The 19,066-nt window shown below is 35.7% G+C and overlaps 1 protein-coding gene and 1 pseudogene across 10 annotated transcripts in view; both read left to right on the forward strand.

Annotated features, from left to right (window-relative positions):
• TBC1D5 (TBC1 domain family member 5) overlaps nucleotides 1-19,066 on the forward strand; it is a 579,609-nt gene that overhangs the window by 331,195 nt on the left and 229,348 nt on the right. For all 10 annotated transcript variants that reach the window (XM_027583569.2, XM_027583568.2, XM_027583571.2 and 7 more), the window contains 4 exons: nucleotides 8,817-8,919; nucleotides 15,967-16,055; nucleotides 17,285-17,335; nucleotides 17,430-17,499. In XM_027583569.2, the coding sequence (XP_027439370.1) occupies nucleotides 8,817-8,919; nucleotides 15,967-16,055; nucleotides 17,285-17,335; nucleotides 17,430-17,499 (313 nt within the window). The remainder of the gene's footprint in view (nucleotides 1-8,816; nucleotides 8,920-15,966; nucleotides 16,056-17,284; nucleotides 17,336-17,429; nucleotides 17,500-19,066) is intronic.
• On the forward strand, nucleotides 3,439-3,976 carry LOC113917473 (annotated as a pseudogene).

Genomic DNA, 19,066 nt, shown 5'->3' on the forward strand with positions numbered 1-19,066 from the left:
TGGAGGCTTGACTAGGGCTGGAGGATCCATATTGGTTCCTCTCCATGTGCATCTCTCTATGGGACTGCTTAAGTGTCCTTCTCCAGAGAAGACTACTTCCAGAGCAAGCAATCCAAGAGAGGAGAATATTCTAAAGAATTTGCACATGTATTTTTAAAACCACCACAGTCCACAGGTGGCTTCCCAAGCCTCCCACATGACCTTTTTCTTCTATCCAGCTGGATGGAAAAATGTGTATGGGGCCCAACTGAAGTGGAGGTGGGGGTTGAATTTTGTGGTCATACATCACTTCCATTCTCATTTCATTGGCTAGCACTTGGTCACATGTTACAGCTCACTGAGAAAGAAGCTGAGAAATTAAATCCAGCTGTATGCCTGCAGAGACAAGAAAGCAGATTTGGTTGAACAGGGAGAGAGTGGTAAAATCATCAACCAAAACAGGGAGCAAAAGAAGAAAAAGTATGCCTGCTTTAATTCTGTATGAAATTGCTTCTCTTGATGGTTTTTGCTTGATTTTCCACTTTTTCTTTGATAAAACAATAAACCAGAAGAAGGTATTATCATTATTTTGGTGTTGAATAGTATTCTAGGGAGTTTCCATCAGCTCATTTTAAATTTTGGATGAATGCTTGTTTTGAAATTCTGTTTTTGAAGTATGGGCATAACATCAGTTATTGTTCCTTCAAGTCCTTGTGTGCTTCTCTGTCCTACTGCATGATTATAAACCTTCACCAAGGGCTTTATTTTTCCCCCTGGGGCATCTTATTGAATACTTGCATCTTCAGTAATTCATCTGGGCCCAATGCTTTGTCTGTTTTAATACTTCTAATTACCTAATTATGTACTATAATGCAGTGACAAAGCCCTTTGTCATTTCACTCTTTTCTTAACCCTTTTTTTGCTTAGGAATTTTTTTTTTTTTCTTTTTGGTCTCTTTGTTGTCTGAGGAACTCTTCCTTATAGATGGCCCAGAAGTTTGCCTGGCTTCTCTTTATTGTCTGTCTGTATTATGACAGACCATTGCCCTGTTGAATATCTTTCCGTTTAACTTACATCAGGCACTTGGGTTCCAGGCTGTTGGGGCTCTAAAGTTGTGTGGTTGTTCTCCATCCGTCTTCCTGATTCATTCCCATATACTGCAGTCACATGGGAAGATACCCAAAAGGCACATAGAATACTCTGGTTGTTGTAAACTATTTTTGTGACAGAATTAGTGGCCATTCTGTCATTCACTTAGATGTCCACAACAAGTATCCATGAACAAATGTAATGGAAGTCAACAAGATTTTTCAGAATTATGCTGACCTTACTTCAGGATAAGTAAAAATTGATGAAGGGAAATTTTTTTATTATAGATGTGTTTTGGACAATGAAGGAAGATAAAATGATAGACTTAGAGTTTTACTATTTACAGCCTCTAATGAATTAATAGATTTAGGCAATGATCATCAATGGTTGCTAGCATCATAAAAATAAATAAGCTAATATATGCATCCCGATGGAAGTACACAATACCAACTGTTTAACAGTTATCTATTGCTGCATCGTAAACTACCCCAAAGCATAAAACAACAGCATTTATTTTCTTGATGAATGTACAACCTGGGCAGGACTGAGCTGGACAGTTTCTCTCTGTTCCACGTGGTGTTGGCCAAGCCTGCTTGAAAGGTAAGGGCTGGAATCCTGTGAAGACTTGTTCGCTCCCATGTCTGGCTGTGGAACTTGGCTCTCATTGGAGACCTTCTCTGCAGCTGTGACTAGAACACCTCCATATGGCCCCCCGGTGTAGCTACTTGACTTCTTAGCAGCATGGTATCTGAGTTCCAAGGATGTGTCCAGACAGAGATCCAGACAGCCTCACTTTGTGAGAAACTAGTCACTAAGGCCAGCACGCATTCAAATGGAGAGGAGATAGGCTCCTCCACCTTTTCACAGGAGAAGTGGTCAAAGAATTTGTAAATATGTGCTAAAACCATCATACCACCCATGAAGAATTCTGTTGAAAATTGAATTTGAATTTGATGAAGTTTTTAGACCTAACTACCAGTTTATAAGATATATAGGTGGAGGAAAGTGTTAAGTAACAAAATAGAGGAACAATAAGAAAAATTCAGAATGTGGGAAGTTTCAATGCAATAAATAACCTGGCTTCTTTAACAAATATGTTGCAGGGAGAGAGAGACAGAGACAGGGAGGAGAAAAGAGAGGGGAAGAATAAATCTTAAGAGATATATCAACGAATTGTAGTGTATGGATATTCTTTGTATCTTGAACAAACTGAAAAAAATTAGGGAAATTTGCACATTGCCTAGATATTTGATTTAATTAATGGATTATTTTATTAGTAGTGTTAGAATGGTTATGTTACATGGTTATGTTTTTAGAGTCCTTTTAGAGATGCATACTACAATATTTATAGATGTGACATCTCAGATTTGTTTCAAAATGCAGAATTGAGGGAGGAATATATATGAAACAAGAACTGAAATGGCAGTGAAATTGGGTGATGGATCTGTTGAGTCTACTACTGTCTATTCTTTAGAAATGTTTGAATTTGCCATAAAGAAAGTTTTTTTTTTTTTAAGTCTTATAATGAAAACTATAATGCCTATGAATTTTGGGTTATTTCAAGATGCAGAACAAAACACACCACAAAGTTTTATGTCCCTTGATATTAATTTGCAATATGTAAAATTTGTCTGATTATAAGTTCTTTCATACATCTTGAGAGAGAAACTGCTGTATTTTAAATATTGATCAGTTAAATTAGAACTGAAATACTACTTTTTTTTTTTTCCATCAAGAAAAATCGTAGAGTCTCTTGGAGAGCCCTCATTTTTCCAGGTCCCTGGTTTGGGGGGCCCCTGTTCCCCATGGCAAGACACCTGGCTTCTGACACCGTGCTGGGAGGGCCAGAGCCCTGCTAGGTTGACCCTCGGACCTTGCTGAGCTTCCAAGCCCCTCCTGGCAGGTCAAGAATTGGGCCAGAGGTTGGGACAGGCACGGAGGTATGGGGGGATTCCCTGTGCCCACCCCACCCCAACCCATAGTATGAGTTCTGTAGGGGAATGGCATACTGTGGACCTCAGGTTGGAGTGGGGCTAGTGCCCCAAGGTGGCCTGAAGACCTCTCAGGTGGAGGGTGAGTGGGGAGCTGGGGTGGAGAGCAACTCCGAGGGGGCTTCCCCCCAGCCCTGCACTGCCCAACCTGGGACTGTGAAGCTGGAAAAGGAGAAACTGGAGCAAACCCCCAAGGAATCCTGGGATGTCAAACTCTGCAGAAAGACCTGGAACAATTGGCCAAGCTTTTGGAACAGAAGAGGATCACCCTGGAATATACTCAGGCAGATGTGGGACTCATCTGAGGAGGTTCTCTTTGGGAAGGTGTTTAGCCAAACGACCATCTGTCATTTTGAGGCTCTGCAGCTCAGTTTCAGTAATGTGTAAGCTGTGGCCCCTGCTGCCCAAGTGGGTATGGGAAGCTGACAACAGTGAAAATCGACAGGAGATAAGCAAAGCAGAGACCCTTGTGCAGACCTGAAAGAGAAAGCGAACGAGTCTGGAGAAGCCAGCGAGAGACAACCGGGAGGACCTGGGCCTGCAGTGCCTGAAACCTGCCATGTAGCCAGTCAGCCACATTGCCCAGCAGCTCGGCCTTGAGAAGGATGTGTGGTGCAAGTGTGGTTCTGCACTGGTTGCCAGAAGGACAAATGATCAAGCAGTGACTGTTTGCAAGGAGAGGATTTTGAGTCCCCTTTCTCAGGGGTACCAGTGTACTTTACTCTGGCACTGGGGCCCCCTTTTGGCACCCCAGGCTATAGAGGCCCTCTCTTCACTCAGTCCCTTCCCCTGATGGTGAGGCCTTTCCCTCTGTGTCTGTCACCACTCTGGGATCTCCTATGCATTCAAACCTAGGTGCCTGCCCTTCCCAGCTATGGGGGGCAGAGAGAGGGGGAGGGCTAGGAAAGAGAACCTGAGGTTTGTACAAGGACTCTGGAATTAAGTTCTTTATTCACTGAGAACAGATTTGGGAACACAGAGGGTGTGGGGGCAGGGAGTTTGGGGGGAAGGTAAAGTTCAAGGATGCCCTTGTTTTTAATTCCTACATCATTCATCACTTTGTTCTTAAATAAAGAAGTCTAGGATACAGTAAAAAAAGAAATAGAAAGAAGAAAAAGAAATGTCTAGACTGTATTGTCTAAATTTCATCATGGAGTACTTTCATATTAGTTTCTCTTTGGTTTTTATCTATGGCAGAGTTTCAGTCTCACTCATTTACCATTTTCATCTTCTGGCCAAATGCAGAAATTATTTCTCTTGGACTTCCATTTTCTGATAATAACAAAATTTATCTTCAGGCCCATTTGGTGTGAATTTTGTTCCCTTTTATTTGCCTATCAAATATTTGGTTTGAATTAATCATAAACTTAACACAGTTTTAACTCAAGTTTTTTTCTCTACCTCATCTTTACGGAAGTTACTACCATTTCTTTCTTTTTAATGAAACTGTGGAGTCACTATTGATTTTCAAAATCTTAACAATTGTTGAAGCCAGCTTGGGTCTGTATTCTGTGATTTTCATTATTGTTTCAAAAGTAAATATGCCCCATGGTGTTCAAATTACTTTACCTATCCTGAAGCAACACCAGATGGCATGGGGTAAAACAAAAAATAGACGTGTAATGGACGGCAGGGAAGCTATTTTGAAACTTAAAACATATCATTAAAAACTGATTATTACTGGGGGGCCTGGGGGGCTTAGTCAGTTGAGCATTGGACTCTTGGTTTCAACTTAGGTCGTGATCTCGGTGTCATGGGATTGGGCCCCAGGTCAGGCCCCTCATGGGGCTCTGCACTCGGCATGGAATCTCCTTGTCCCTCTCCCTCTGCTCCTCCCCCTTTCCCTCCCACCTCTTTCTCAAGTTGGTAAATAAATAAAATCTTTTTTAAAAACCCAAACTGATTATTATTGTTCCTAGAAAAACTACTCACTGTACTTTTCTCCCTACTGATTATTATTGTTCCTAGAAAAACTACTCACTGTACTTTTCTCCCTTATTTCTGATTCCTATACGTGGTACATCTTCTGGCTTGAAGCCTACCAATAAAATAATCAAGTATTTATTGTGGGAATACGTTATTTTTCAGGTGTATTCATCAACCTTATGACCTAGGTACTTCTTGGTAACTCTGAACTCATGGAATTTTACCTAAATGTGTATGTCTGACTGACTTAAAATTGATGAGTGGAGCAGTTGGAAAGTACTGCTGCCCTAACTACCCAGATACGTGGGGGCAGGTATTCATCTCTGTGCTTCAGAATCCTTACCTGTGACGTTCTGACTTAGACTGGATAATCTCCAAAGACTTCTTCAGCTTAAAACTCTGAGTGTAAATTCTTTTACCAACTTAAATAGCATAAACTTTTATATCTTTTAAAAAACTTTTCTACATCTTTCTACCTTACTTATTTGATGCTATGAAACCATCAGAATTTAGAGAGCAAGTCATACTTTCCTAAAAAAGAGGGTATCATGAAACTTCATAAATTGGCACTTTAGGGTTGTAGAGTTGTAGATAGTGTGCTGTTGCGTAGATATGCTGTGTCTGCCTAATACACATTTTTAGTTGATTGGGTATTTGCTAAAAGTGGGTAATTTAAATTATCTACCTGCAATTTAATTCTTGTAGCTCTCTTGTTTTTAATCTTGCAAGTGGTTAGTATGCATTTAAATGAAACTATGAATTGGTATGTAATATAATTTACATTTTTAGTAGTTAGGTATTAAACTCTTACTATATAGTTCATGGGTATTTGTTACAAAGTGGATGTTGCAGTTTTTAGTACTTTCTTGCATAATCAGTTCAGATTGCGTCAGCTACACAAAATTTGGTTGTGCTGGTGTGCATGGAAAATTTCCAAAGAATAGTTAATGGAGGGGATGTGCAAAATCAATTAAGTCATGTGATCTATATTATGGGGCAGGAAGCCTACTTAAAGACATGGCTAGGATGGTAACTAGACGTATTGTGGTGATCATTTCGCAGTGTATACACATATCGTATCATTATGTTTTACACCTGAAACTAATATAATGTATGTCAATTATACCTCAATTAAAAAAAAAGACAAGGCTAGATTTAAGTCATCTAATGAGGAAGAAGGAGAAACAATTTCATTTCTCAGAAGGATTAATCTGTTTTTACCCTAGTGACTAAGTTTTCCCAAGAAATTTCTCTTTAGCAATTTATTTTAACTACTTACCTGTCTTTCATCCTGATTAGTTTGGGATATTTGACTTTCTAAGGGCTTTATCAACTTTCTTTTGTCTCAAAGAAGTCATTTAAAAAGTGGTTTTGTTTCTTTCCTACTTCAGTGCATTTGACATCTTTCTGGAACACTTTTGGCTTCTATGATATAATATTCTTGCTCTGAATCTACTTCCAGGTTAATTTTCTCTTCTTTAAGAGCTAAGGTCACTATGCCGAGTCACACTCCCTTGCCTGAATAGAGACTGTCGGGAGGGGTCATCAGATTAAGATTCATGCAGAGATGTAAGGTCATCATGCTCAGATCCATGGGTTGTTTATTACTGGCATCCAAAAAAGAGGTCTCCTTTCTGCTAGGGACCAAACCAAATATATGTGTTTGGGGACAATTGCACATCCAAGGGAATTTCAAGCAAAAGTCACATGAACAGATGAAGATAAAACAGGCTTTATTATAAAGATTAGGACCAGAAATGAGATGCTTCACAAACCACTAGCATAGTTAACCCAGGAACCCAGCCTGAACTGGGAAGAAAGTTATAACTCTCACAAGGAGCCAGAGAAGGATCAGAATGAAGCATAAAACAGCTAAAGTCTCCAGAACAAGGCAGTTAGCCATTACAATAGGAAGTAAAACAGCCATTTTTGCTCTTTAAAAGACTCATGAGGGGGTATTTTTCTGTTTTGATAATGTCCTGTCCTTCCATGCTTTAGATACTCTTCCTCTTAAACCTCTCTCATATCCACTTATTTTCTAGTTCTAAAGCCACCTAATTCACTTCTTTATCCCCTAAAATACTGATACTCAAAGACTAATAATGACCTCTGTTCTTACACATTTACTGCTTGCCAGGCACTGTTCTTGGTGCTTTAACATGATCTCATCTTTTTTTTTTTTTTAAGATTTTATATATTTATTTGGGAGAGAGAGCATGAGCAGGAGCAGAGGGAGAAGCAGACTCCCCACTGAGCAGGGAGCCCGACGTGGGACTCGATCCCAGGACCCTGAGATCATGACCTGAGCCGAAAGCAGACGCTTAACCGACTGAGCCACCCAGGCGCCCCTAACATGATCTCATCTTGTTCACAAGATCAGTATTATCTCCACTTAATAGATGAGGCAGTTAAGCAATCACTTACTCAAGATTATATAGCTAGTAATTATGCAACATGAATTTGAACGCAGGCTTTTCTTCTCAGGTTTGTGATTTTTTTCCACTTCACTTCATTATAATGCCCTCTTGTTCCTCCCTGTAATCTCTCCTCTTTCAAGGCTTATTCCCACTTAGAGTTACTTAAATATTATTTTCTTTGTTACTTACCTATTCAAAAATGTAGAATCACTTGGTTATTTTTTCTTCATTTGTAGATTCAGCAATTCAGAGCTATTTCCAGACCTGCCCCACCTTTTCTCCTGTCTTGTCATCCTGCTCTCAACTGGCAGTACTTCATGGAAGAAATTTTCTTTCTCATTACTGATTGCCGTACTGTGCTGTACACCTGGAGTACTCATTGCCTTCTGTGCCTTCATCTTTCCTTCTAATTTGGTTATCTTTACCACTGATATTCCATTTTCTTCCTCTCATAAAAATTCTTGTTCAAACCTTTTGTGATTGAACCTATTTGACAACTTCTAGGTGACATTCCTTCTTCCCTTATGTATTCATTGTGTATTAGATTGCTATGTATTTGGATTGTTACGATTATATATTCTTTCATTAGAAACAACTATGTAGGGGCACCTGAGTGGCTTAGTCAGTTAAGCGTCTGCCTTCAGCTTGGGTCATGATCTCAGGGTCCAGGGATTGGGCCCGATGTCGGGCTCCCTGCTCAGTGGGGAGCCTGCTTCTCCCTCTCCCTCTGCCATTTACCTCGTTGTGCTCTCTGGCTCTCTCTGTCTCGCTGTCAAATAAATAAATAAAATTTTTAAAAAAATTTAAAAAAAAAACTATGTAATCTCCTTTCAAGTGGATACTGTGCCCCTTTTCTATTTCACGTTACCTCAAAGCACCTGGTAGAATTTTTCATCCAGAGATCACTTAAGCAATACTGACTAACTTGTTCCGTTTGAAGTCTACTTTTTAATCAGACAAAACTAACAGTGTGGTCATGTATAATAATTTAAGTCCTGGTACTGGCATTAAAAAAATGATAATGATTTCTTCAGAAAGCTGGTGCATCCAAAAGTACATTCTAGTCCTAAAAACCAAATGGACTAAAAGTAATCCTGCACCCTAATTGTATAGGCTATGATTCCTTTTGCTTAAGAACTGTGGTATCCACCATGTGAGGACTTTAAGCATGTGGAGACATTTGAAATATTTAGGTGTTGAAAGGTATCATTTCCCTCTGTGATAGAATAATTTCCCTTTTCTCACCTGTTTTCCTTAACCTATTAGTCCAACCAATGGCACAAGCTAGCTGCATGGCAAATACACACTTGTACTAATACCTAAAGTAGCCTTTGGCACTTCTTAAACATGAGAGATTGAGGGTAATTCTTGGAATTCTGCTAGTCAGTTTTAATCCTATGTTTTCTTTCTTCAGGTTTCCTGAAATGCAGTTTTTCCAACAAGAAAATGTGAGAAAAATTCTTACAGATGTTCTTTTCTGTTATGCTAGAGAAAACGAGCAGTTGCTTTATAAACAGGTAATGAAAATATCGTACAGGTGGCATCCATTGACTCAAAATTTTCTATACAGCTTGACAAATGATAGAGTAATAATGTAGCCTTTATTGTATCCAAAGTTGTATCATAATAGTAAAGCAATCAAAGAGCTGCTTGTCAGCTGCATGGTGAGAAAAGTAAGCTCATTGAAGCACATATGCTTCTTCCTTATTATAAGACATTCCACCAAATTGTCTTCTATAAGGTGTTCAATCTTTTCTTTCAACTTTTGGGAGTTTGTTTATAAACAGCATCTTTGAAGCCAATCTAGTAATAAAACTTTTCGAGTTGTATGTATAAATGTTTCTAAATAACAGCATTTTAAAATATGTGACATGCCATGTAAAAAATAATCAGGTGTCCTTCTACTCTTTAAGATTTACTGGTAATATAACTTCAGAAAGTTCCTCTAAATGTTTTGAAATTTATAATATTCTTTGTTATCCAGATATTCATCCCATTACTAAAGGAAAGAAGATTAAGATTGTTGGATTATGTTTTGCTCTCACTGAAATGTAAATTATTTATTTAATATATAAGAAGAATCTAGGTTTCTACTTAAGCTTATGGTGTTCCAATAAAAATACAAGAGTTGGATATTTTTATGTGTTTCTCAAAATGTATAGTAAGTGGGAATTCAAACCAAATTAATAAATTCTCTGACAATCAAAAGTTACGATGTATGTCCGACCAGTAACCACCTAACTTCAATGTAGTATACAGAAAACATCTGTATGGCTAGAGCAATGTAGATTATTTTTTTTTAAGTTTATTTATTTAAGTAATCTGTACACCCACCGTGGGGCTCGAACTCACAACCCCGGGATCAAGAGTCACACCCCTTCTGACTGAGCCACCCAGGCACTCCTAGAGCAATGTATTTAATTTGAAATATACTTGATCAGTTTAAAGTTAATATACCACTGATGAATCACTGAACTCTACCTCTGAAACTAATAATATACTATATGTTAATTAATTGAATTTAAATAAAATAAAATTAAAAAAAATAAAGATAATAAACCAAGTCATATTCCAGTTGTCCTAAATAACGTATTTGTTATTATATACATAAAATACCCAAGGGAACTAATTTTATCTTACTTTTAATATTACTAATATGCCTTCATATTAATTACATGGTGATAATCACCTTTTGGAATGGAAGATGGAAAAAATATATCCCATTCATAATGGCAACCAAAACTTTAAAATGTCTTGAAATAAGCATAACAATATAGGTGCAAAAACTATGTGAAGAAAACTATAAATGTTCTTGAAGGATATAAAGCAAGAGTTGAATAAACAAAAGTGATAGTATGTTTGTAGATGGGAAGGCATTAAATAAAAATTTTACTTCTTCCCAAATTAATATATAAATGTATTATCATTCCAGTGATAATCTAAGAGAGAGATGCACTTTTTAAAAACTGGACATAGTCATTTTAAATTTAGTGCCGAAAAGCTTTACCGTAATTTTAATGGAGAGAATACAGCTTGTGGTTAAGAGAACTGGGTCTAGTCCTAAATCTGTTATTTAAATATCATTTCAAGCATTTACTAGCTACATAATCCTAGACAATTTACTTAAATTTTCTAAATCTTAGTTTTATTGGCAGTAAGATGAAGGCAATAATAGTATTGACTTTGTAGAATTAAAAACACATAGGGATCACTAAGAGTTCTTATTGGTATTTATGGTGGTTATTACTAATATTATCATTATCAAATATGTTAGAGTTGCTACAGAATGTAGGGGGAAGGGAGAATGGCAAAGGGAGATATGAAAACTTCTGTAAGTATTCTATGATCAAGCTAATATGACATTAATGTGGGAATCAATCAACACAGATCAGTGGAATAAACTAAGAATAGGTCCAGTTATATATGAATTCTTAATATGATAAGATAGGATATTTTCATTTAATGGGAAAAGGATATTGATTTGCCATGTTTGACTTTCCATCTAGAAAAAAGATTAAAGTATACCTTTATTGGAGAATAAACTCCAGGTGGCATAAAGATATAAATATGAAAACTAAAATTTTTAAATGAAATACTGGAAAAAATTTAGGAGAGTTGTTTATAATTTCAGGGTTGGAAAGACCTTTCCAAGCAAGATAGGCTCTCCAGAAGTCAGATACAAAGTTCAAAGACCAAAAACAAACAAAGAAACCGAAAAGGAGACTGGGAGAAAATAAATATCAGTGTAGGACTTTTGGAAGCAAATAACAGAAAATCCCATTCAGAATGACTTAAACTCGAAGGAGGTTCTTAACACACTTTGCAAGAAGTCTAGGGGCAAAATGGTTCTGCGGCATTAGTTAGTTCAGTAGTTCAGACTCCTTTCTGTTTTTCTCTTCTCTCCTCATTGTGTTGGCTTCTGTCATCAAGTTTATCTCTTCATTGTGCCCTTTCTTCTTCTCAATATTTGAAAATACCTCACAGTAAAAGATTTGATAATAGCAAACCAAGTCAGAATAAAATTATCCCAAGTCATACATTTGTTTCCCGTTTTTCTTTAGAGAAAGAAAAAAGTTGATTCAGGAAGTGTTATAATAATGGAAACAGGAACAAAAACATGATAACTGCAGTCAAACATTTGTGATGTATGTGGGCCACTGCATTTGTAAGGAAGACTAGACAAGAATAGGGAAGGTCAGATTATTGATAATTTAGGCAAAGTCAATCAATTACTGTATAAGAAAGTATCATTAACTTACTCTTGGGAGTCCCTTAATAAGACTTAATTACTCCCTCTACATGTTTAAAATCCTATAGATTATTTACATAGAAATAATACCTTGCTAAAGAAGGACTGAATATTTAGCCAGATCAAATTTAAGAAAAAAACCTTGAGTTTCATCACAAGCTGTTAAAGCTATTATTTTGTACTAGGTGACACCCCGTTTAACATCGACCATATTGTTAATAGTTGTGGGATTTTATTGAATTAATGAGACTGTTATCATGTAGTAGAATGTCTTGCTGAGTTAATTGAAACTGCAGAGATTATATAAATGGTATTAATGAACTTTGACTGCCTGATGCCTCAGCTTTAATAAAGACTGCTTGGTGGGCTAAATGAACACAGGCAGATAAAAGAACAGGTTCAATTTTGTGAGCCTACAGGCTGTTGATGAAGAAAACTTCGTTACCTTTATTTTCAACTGGCATGAGTTTGGAGTGCAGTGACTACTAACGATCCAGCAGGGATAAAGGCTTTAAGCAAGCAGAAATGCTGATAGTATAGATGCAAGCAAAATACACATTTTGGGAACCAATAAGTATACTAACAATCTATTATGTTTTATTTTGCTTTGTCGTATTTACAGCATATTGAATTTATGATCATTCTTTCTAATAGTTCTCCTTAAAAGATGTTTGTACACTTGCCACTTGTAATTATTAGTCAGGTTTTACTAGTCTAGAATTAAGAGTAAAACTAACAATCTCTTCCAAGTCTGAAAAAATATCTCTAGTTTAGTTGGAAGTCAACAATGAATTTGTAAAAGTTTGTCTTAATAATATTCAGGGGACTCTTAATTTCCATTACACAAAGGGCACCCTTATTTATTGGTTTGAAATATGATTTGTTATTCTGTGTCATTTTTCATATTGTAGTTCAACATTTACCAATACATTGCTATATGGAGAGGTAGATATTTAATCAGTCAGTGAGCACCTTCTATGTGCTGAGCCTGTAGTAGGAGCTGGATTTTTGTATCAACACATAGACATCACTTATCACAGTTTCTAATTGTATAGTCACTTCTCTGCTCATTTTATTATTGTGTGTCCTGCTGTCTAGACTGCAAGCTCCATAATGGTAAGAAACTTGCCCACTTCATTCACTTTTGTGTTCTCAACACTATCATAGATAGTTAATAAGTTTTGACATATGAACTTGAAGATGAACTTTTCATGAGCAAATGGAGAATCTGGAGAGAATAATATCGCAGAAACTAGAGGGAAGAGAAAATTTAAAGAAGGTGGGAAGGTGCATTTAGGCAAGAACTCATTCTTATTAAACCAGCCATTAGTTAGAAAATACCTTGAGGGAGAAAAGACTCAATCAGAAGATCACCACCACCATCAGCAACAACAAAAACCTAGTAAAAAAACCTAACAGTTTGCAAACTTTTGGGTTGGAAGATCTTGTTCTTTAAAATATCTTCTTCAAGTTAATTTTAATGCAATGCCAGTAAAATTGCAATATTTTGTTTAGCATTTTATTTAAATGATACTGAACTTTACCTTCTAATTAAATTAGAACAGGCAAGATAACTTTGAGAAAAAGAAAAGAAAATATGGCAGAATAGAATGTTTTACAGCTCAAGTCATTAAAATAGTAAAGTTCTTGTTAAGAATGTACAAACCAATGGAATACCAGTAAAAGCCGAGAAAAAACGAGCACTAATGATTCAGTGTATGGTAAAGACAGCATCTCAAAACTCTTGGGAGAAGATGGGTTATTCAATAATTAGTTGAACTCTTTTGCAGAAAAAAATACAGATTTATTCTTCAGGACAAAACTAAATACCCAATTGGTAAAGAATTCAAGCTGTAATAAAGAAAAGTATGTACTCATCTAATCTCCATATAAGGAAAGCCTTTTCAGGCATGAAAACAAAACAAGAAGCCATGAAGGATGATGTATTGATTTGATAGTTTTATTAAAGTATAGAGATTCACGATGACATAAGATATCACAATTAAAAGACAAATGATAGGGGCTCCTGGGTGACTCAGTTGGTTGAGTGTCTGCCTTCGGCTCAGGTCATGATCCCAGGGTCCTGGGATCGAGTTCCACATTGGGCTCCCTGCTCAGCGGGGAGGCTGCTTCTCCCTCTGCTGCTCCCCTGCTTGTGCTCTCGCTCTCTGTCAAATAAATAAAATATTTTTTTAAAAAAAGACAAATGATAAACATGGGAAAGTGTAACAAAAATGACTACAGGTTAATATCCTGAATTGGTGAAGAACTATAACAAATTATCAGGAAAAAGGAAACACTTCATTAGGAGAAAATGGGCAATTCATTGAATAATAATGACCAATAAAATTTTTGTGTCAGTCTCACTAGCATTTAAATAGGGTAAAACAACCATTTGATTATGAAGTTTTATAAGATTTTTTTTTAAGATTTTATTTATTTATTTGACAGAGACAGACAGACAGGGAATACGCTTAATGACTGAGCCACCCAGGCACGCCGAAGTTTTATAGGATTTAAAAACAAAACACTACAAGTTAAGATGTGTGAAGTGACAATTTTTATGCCCTAAAGTGAGGGAATTCTTTCTGAAGGGTAACTTAATTGTATATATCAGGAACATTAACAAATTTCTTTTACTCATTCACCCAGAAATTCTACTTCTAGGGACTTTATCCTAAGGAAATCACAGAAACAGGCAAAAAGATTACAAGATATCTACCATAGTTTTTAATTTTTCTTTCTTTCTTTTGGTCAGTCTGTCCATCCTTCCATTTTTTCCTTCCTTTCTCCTTGTCTTTTTTTTTTTTCTTTTCTGTAGCTACAGTAATTCTTACATTAAGTAGCTATTACTTTGATGATTAAATTATGGCACGTGGTTTTTGGAATAATTTGAGATTATTCCAGGAGAATAAACACCTCATATAATTTTAAAGCATACTTAGCACTTAATTCCATTCTTTCTGTGTCTCTACCATGTTCCTCTAAGGGAAAGTCAAATAGTTGTCTCAAGGTTTGTTTAGTAAGAAAATGGTTACTTAAAAAGATTGAAGCAGTGTGTGGTAATTTGTCTTAATCACCAGAAAGTTGTCGGTGTGTCATAAATTATTTTGTACAAATGTCAGTAAGTCCTAATTCAAGTCTAGTGATAACTTACAAATGAACTCTGATAGAGTTTACTTTCATATTATTTCGTGATGATCACTAGCTTTTAAGAATGCCATGGTACTTCTAGAATGTACAGAGGGTTGTGTGACTGCCCTTCCCATCATGGGAAGTCTCTACTTCCGCCAGTGAAACTCTCTCTTTTCTTTGCTTCCATATTTTATTTTTATTTCCTATTAAGGTGGTGTTTTGTCTTATTTTTTTTATAAAAGATCATCCATAGTTATTAAGGAAAGGGAAAATGATAGTTTAAGAGGCAGAAAAGATTGTAATCTATATTTAACTTGCTAAAACATGTTTTCAGATGCTTAAGGGGGAAAAATCTTATAGTTAACAAGGCAAATTACTAATGTGGAATACCTTATTCTCCACAATAATGAATAAATAATGAATTTTTATACTGTCCTTTTAGAGACAGCTTAGTAACCAATATACTTTTTTGTTTCTGTGCTTATTCATGTAATCCACAGGTGAGCACCAATATAAGGAAAAAGCAAATACAATTGGTGAATTCACTAAATAAATTGAACAGTAACCTTATAGTTGAAGTAGACAGGAAAAAAAATTATGGTAGTTTTCAGATTAAACATGTTGAAAATCATACTTTGAAAACTTTGTTTGCTGTTATACCTGCTAAAGATTGTTTCTTTTATTATCCAACATTTCCAGCTAGCTGACTTCAGCTCTTCCTAAATCTACAGACATCCTAATTTTGAGCCATTATATAATGAAAACATTGGATGTAATTTCCTTAGGTCTACAGTTCTTAGTTGCCCTTCTTACTGCAGATCTTTACACTGCAGCTCATGATTATAATTTGCATAAATGAAATTCATATTTATGAGTACAGATCGTGAAGCAACTGACAGGTGCAAGGTTGTCTACCATGCCAATTTATTGTTTGTTGTGTCATTTAAAAGAGAACTGCTCTCCATGTTTTAAAGAAGAATTTGTGCTATGGTTGAATTGGAATCAAATTCTAAAAGTAAATAAAATCTCATTTTGTAGCTTTTCATTTTATGCATTTCAATGAAATATGTAAATGTTGGTGGTGAGGATCTGTTGAAGAAGCATTTAACTAAACCTGTTCTGTCCACTGGTGGACCCTCAACATCCTCCCCCTCTCATTTCTCTTGCTCTTATGTTTCAGGGAATGCACGAGCTGTTAGCGCCTATAGTCTTTATCCTCCACTGTGACCACCAAGCTTTTCTTCATGCCAGTGAGTCTGCCCAACCAAGGCAAGTTTTTATTTGAACTCCTTGTGTTTTTTCAGCCTTGCTGTAATCATTTTAACCTCAGAATCTTTTACATTGAAGGTACTTTTGTAAGTTGTAAACATTTGGTTGTGTTTCATGTGGCTGATGGTTAATTCTGCTTAATAGTTGTTGTCCTGGTTCAGCTATGGGACAAATTTGGAATCATAAATGTCTTTGCACATCTTAGATCTATGCCAAAGGAAGATATATAACTAATAGATCAAGTAGAGCAAATTTTTGTTATGATGGCAAAGTGCTAATGATTGGTAATATTCATATATGCACTCCTCTGATGACCCATTCTTTCACTATAGGCTGCATGAGAACCTTGTCTGTGAGATCCTTTCTCCCCACCCGGTTTCACTGAGTTCAGGTCATAAATAGGGGACCAGTACCCCAAAGGACCCCAGTCTGTAAATAAACAAAAATGACTTGTCATGTTTTTGAAATATATTAACTTATTCTTCACAGCAAGTAACTTTAGTATTTTCTAGCTTCTTTTGAATTTCTCTAATTATACTGAGTTTGTGCATCTGACTAGAGTAACCATATCTTAATTACCTTTTCGTCAGTTATTCTAAAGTATGGTAAGGATGAAGTTAGTCTTGGGATCCTGTTTTCATGCCAGTTTTATCTTTTTAAAAGCATGTGTATACAGTATACTTCACAGGAAAGTATAGATGATTGAAAATTGCTTTTAAATAAGTTGGACATGCTGTTTTAGCACTTTCAAGCCATTGAAGGTAAAAGCAACACTAAAATAGATTTGAAAGAGGTACTGTCACTAATTAATGGATGTTAAAATATAATAAAAACAGAAACCATTGAAAGAAAATAATGTTCTGATAGGATATATTTGACTCGTATTTTTTTTTTTTTTGTAAGTGTTTTGTTTTGTTTTGGAAAACAAGTGATAGATTGTGGAGTAATCAATTTATTCTAGATCAGGCACATTCAAGGAATATATTGTTACATTTTGTAGTTGTTATTTGGAGTAATTGGATAGTTACTTTACCTAATTTGATTTTCATCTTTCTAGAAAGAAAGGATTTCATTTGTTAATGGAATTGCTTTTTTTATTTAGAAAGGATGATTTTTTTTTCATTTGCACACTATATGAAAGTTGGCTTATGAGTATAGAATAAGGCAACTTCTGCATCCCCTTCAACTAAAAAGTTATACATTTTGATTATTTGTATTGCTTTTTTAAGTGAGGAAATGAAAACTCTCTTGAACCCCGAGTATCTGGAACATGATGCCTAGTAAGTACAAAAATTCTATTATTTTAATTTTTTATGCCATTTCTACTTCAGTGAGGGTTTAACATTAGCACTGTATTATTTTTCTAATTTTTAGTGCGATGTTCTCACAACTTATGGAAACTGCTGAACCTTGGTTTTCTACTTTTGAGCATGATGGTCAAAAGGCAAGTGTTATAGTACAGATCTTTTCAATATATTTGAGGGAACAAATGATTTCAGTAAGTAGCAACGTCTAATCAGAGAATCAAAGCCAATATTATTACTATAAAAAAACAAAAATTTAAAAATCTATGGAATAAGATTGAATTGGGGATCTAAACCATATTGCTAATAATATTGGCAGAAATATAAAGGTAAAATTAAAAATTTCATGTAAATAGAAATTTTATTTTATATGTATATTATCCATGCAATAGAACTTCTTACTTGAAAAATTACTATAAATTTTGAATGACAAGTACATTTATCTGCTTGATCTATTGTTACACAAGTGAGTTGATAGACATTTTGTTACTGAAGCACCTAGACAAACTGTGTGAAATAGGCTGTCTTATTTTTACTAATACATCACTGTTGATTTACACATTTAGCTTCAATACCATCATTTATCATTTACTCTCTTTTATTCTTTTTAACTATAATTTTTATTATGTGTTATAACCGATATACCATAACATTCACCTTTAAATTGTACAATTTAGGGGCACCTGGGTAGCTCACTCATTAAACGTCTGCCTTTGGTTCTGGTCGTGATCCCGGGATCCTGGGATCGAGCCCTGCATCGGGCTCCCTGCTCGGCAGGAAGCCTGCTTCTCCCTCTCCCACTCCCCCTGCTTGTGTTCCTTCTCTCACTGTGTCTTTCTCTGTTAAATAAATAAATAAAATATTTTAAAAAAATGAGTAAAAAATAAAGGGTACAATTTAGTAGTTTTTAGTATATTCACAAGATTGTGTGAATGTCCCTATTATCTGATTTGAAAATATTTTCATCACCCCAAAAGGAAATCCCATAGCCATTAGCAGTCACTCTGCATTCCCTCCACTTCCCAGAGTCTCTGGCATCACTAATGTACTTCCACTTTCTATGAACTTGCCTATTGTGGACATTTCATATAAAATGGAACCATTTAATATGTGGCCTCTGATTGACTCCTTTCACTTAGCAGAACGTTTTTAGTGTTCATTCCTGTTGTAGCATGCATCAGTACTTCACTCCTTTTCATGGCCAAATAATATTTCACCATGTGGATATACTACATTTTGTTTATCCATATATCAGTTGATGGACATTTGGCTTCTTTCACTTTTTGGTTATTAAGAATAATGAGGCTGTGAACATTTGTGTACAAACTTTGTGTCTACATATGTTTTCAATGCTCTTGGCGTTTCTCTAGGAGTAGAATTGCTGAGTTAACTGACATTTTAAACAAACATATATGCTAACCTAGAGATCATTATGGTGTTTTCATTGTTATTACACAATATTAGAAAAATTGCCAATTATTCTGGCAAGGGATGTTATTAAGAGTTTTTGGTATATTTTTTCTATATGATTAATTTATTTTATATTGATATAATTGATTGCATTCTGGTCAGAAACCATATATTATTCTGTCACTTTATTCCATCTCTTAAAAAAATGAAATGGATAACTAATGCTTTTTATGCCTTTGGTCTAGATCAGGGCAGACTACTGCCTGCAGGCCAATTTGGCCTGCCATCTGTTTTTAT

Source organism: Zalophus californianus, chromosome 1 (assembly GCF_009762305.2).
Source record: "Zalophus californianus isolate mZalCal1 chromosome 1, mZalCal1.pri.v2, whole genome shotgun sequence".
In the NCBI taxonomy this organism is placed as follows: domain Eukaryota; kingdom Metazoa; phylum Chordata; class Mammalia; order Carnivora; family Otariidae; genus Zalophus; species Zalophus californianus.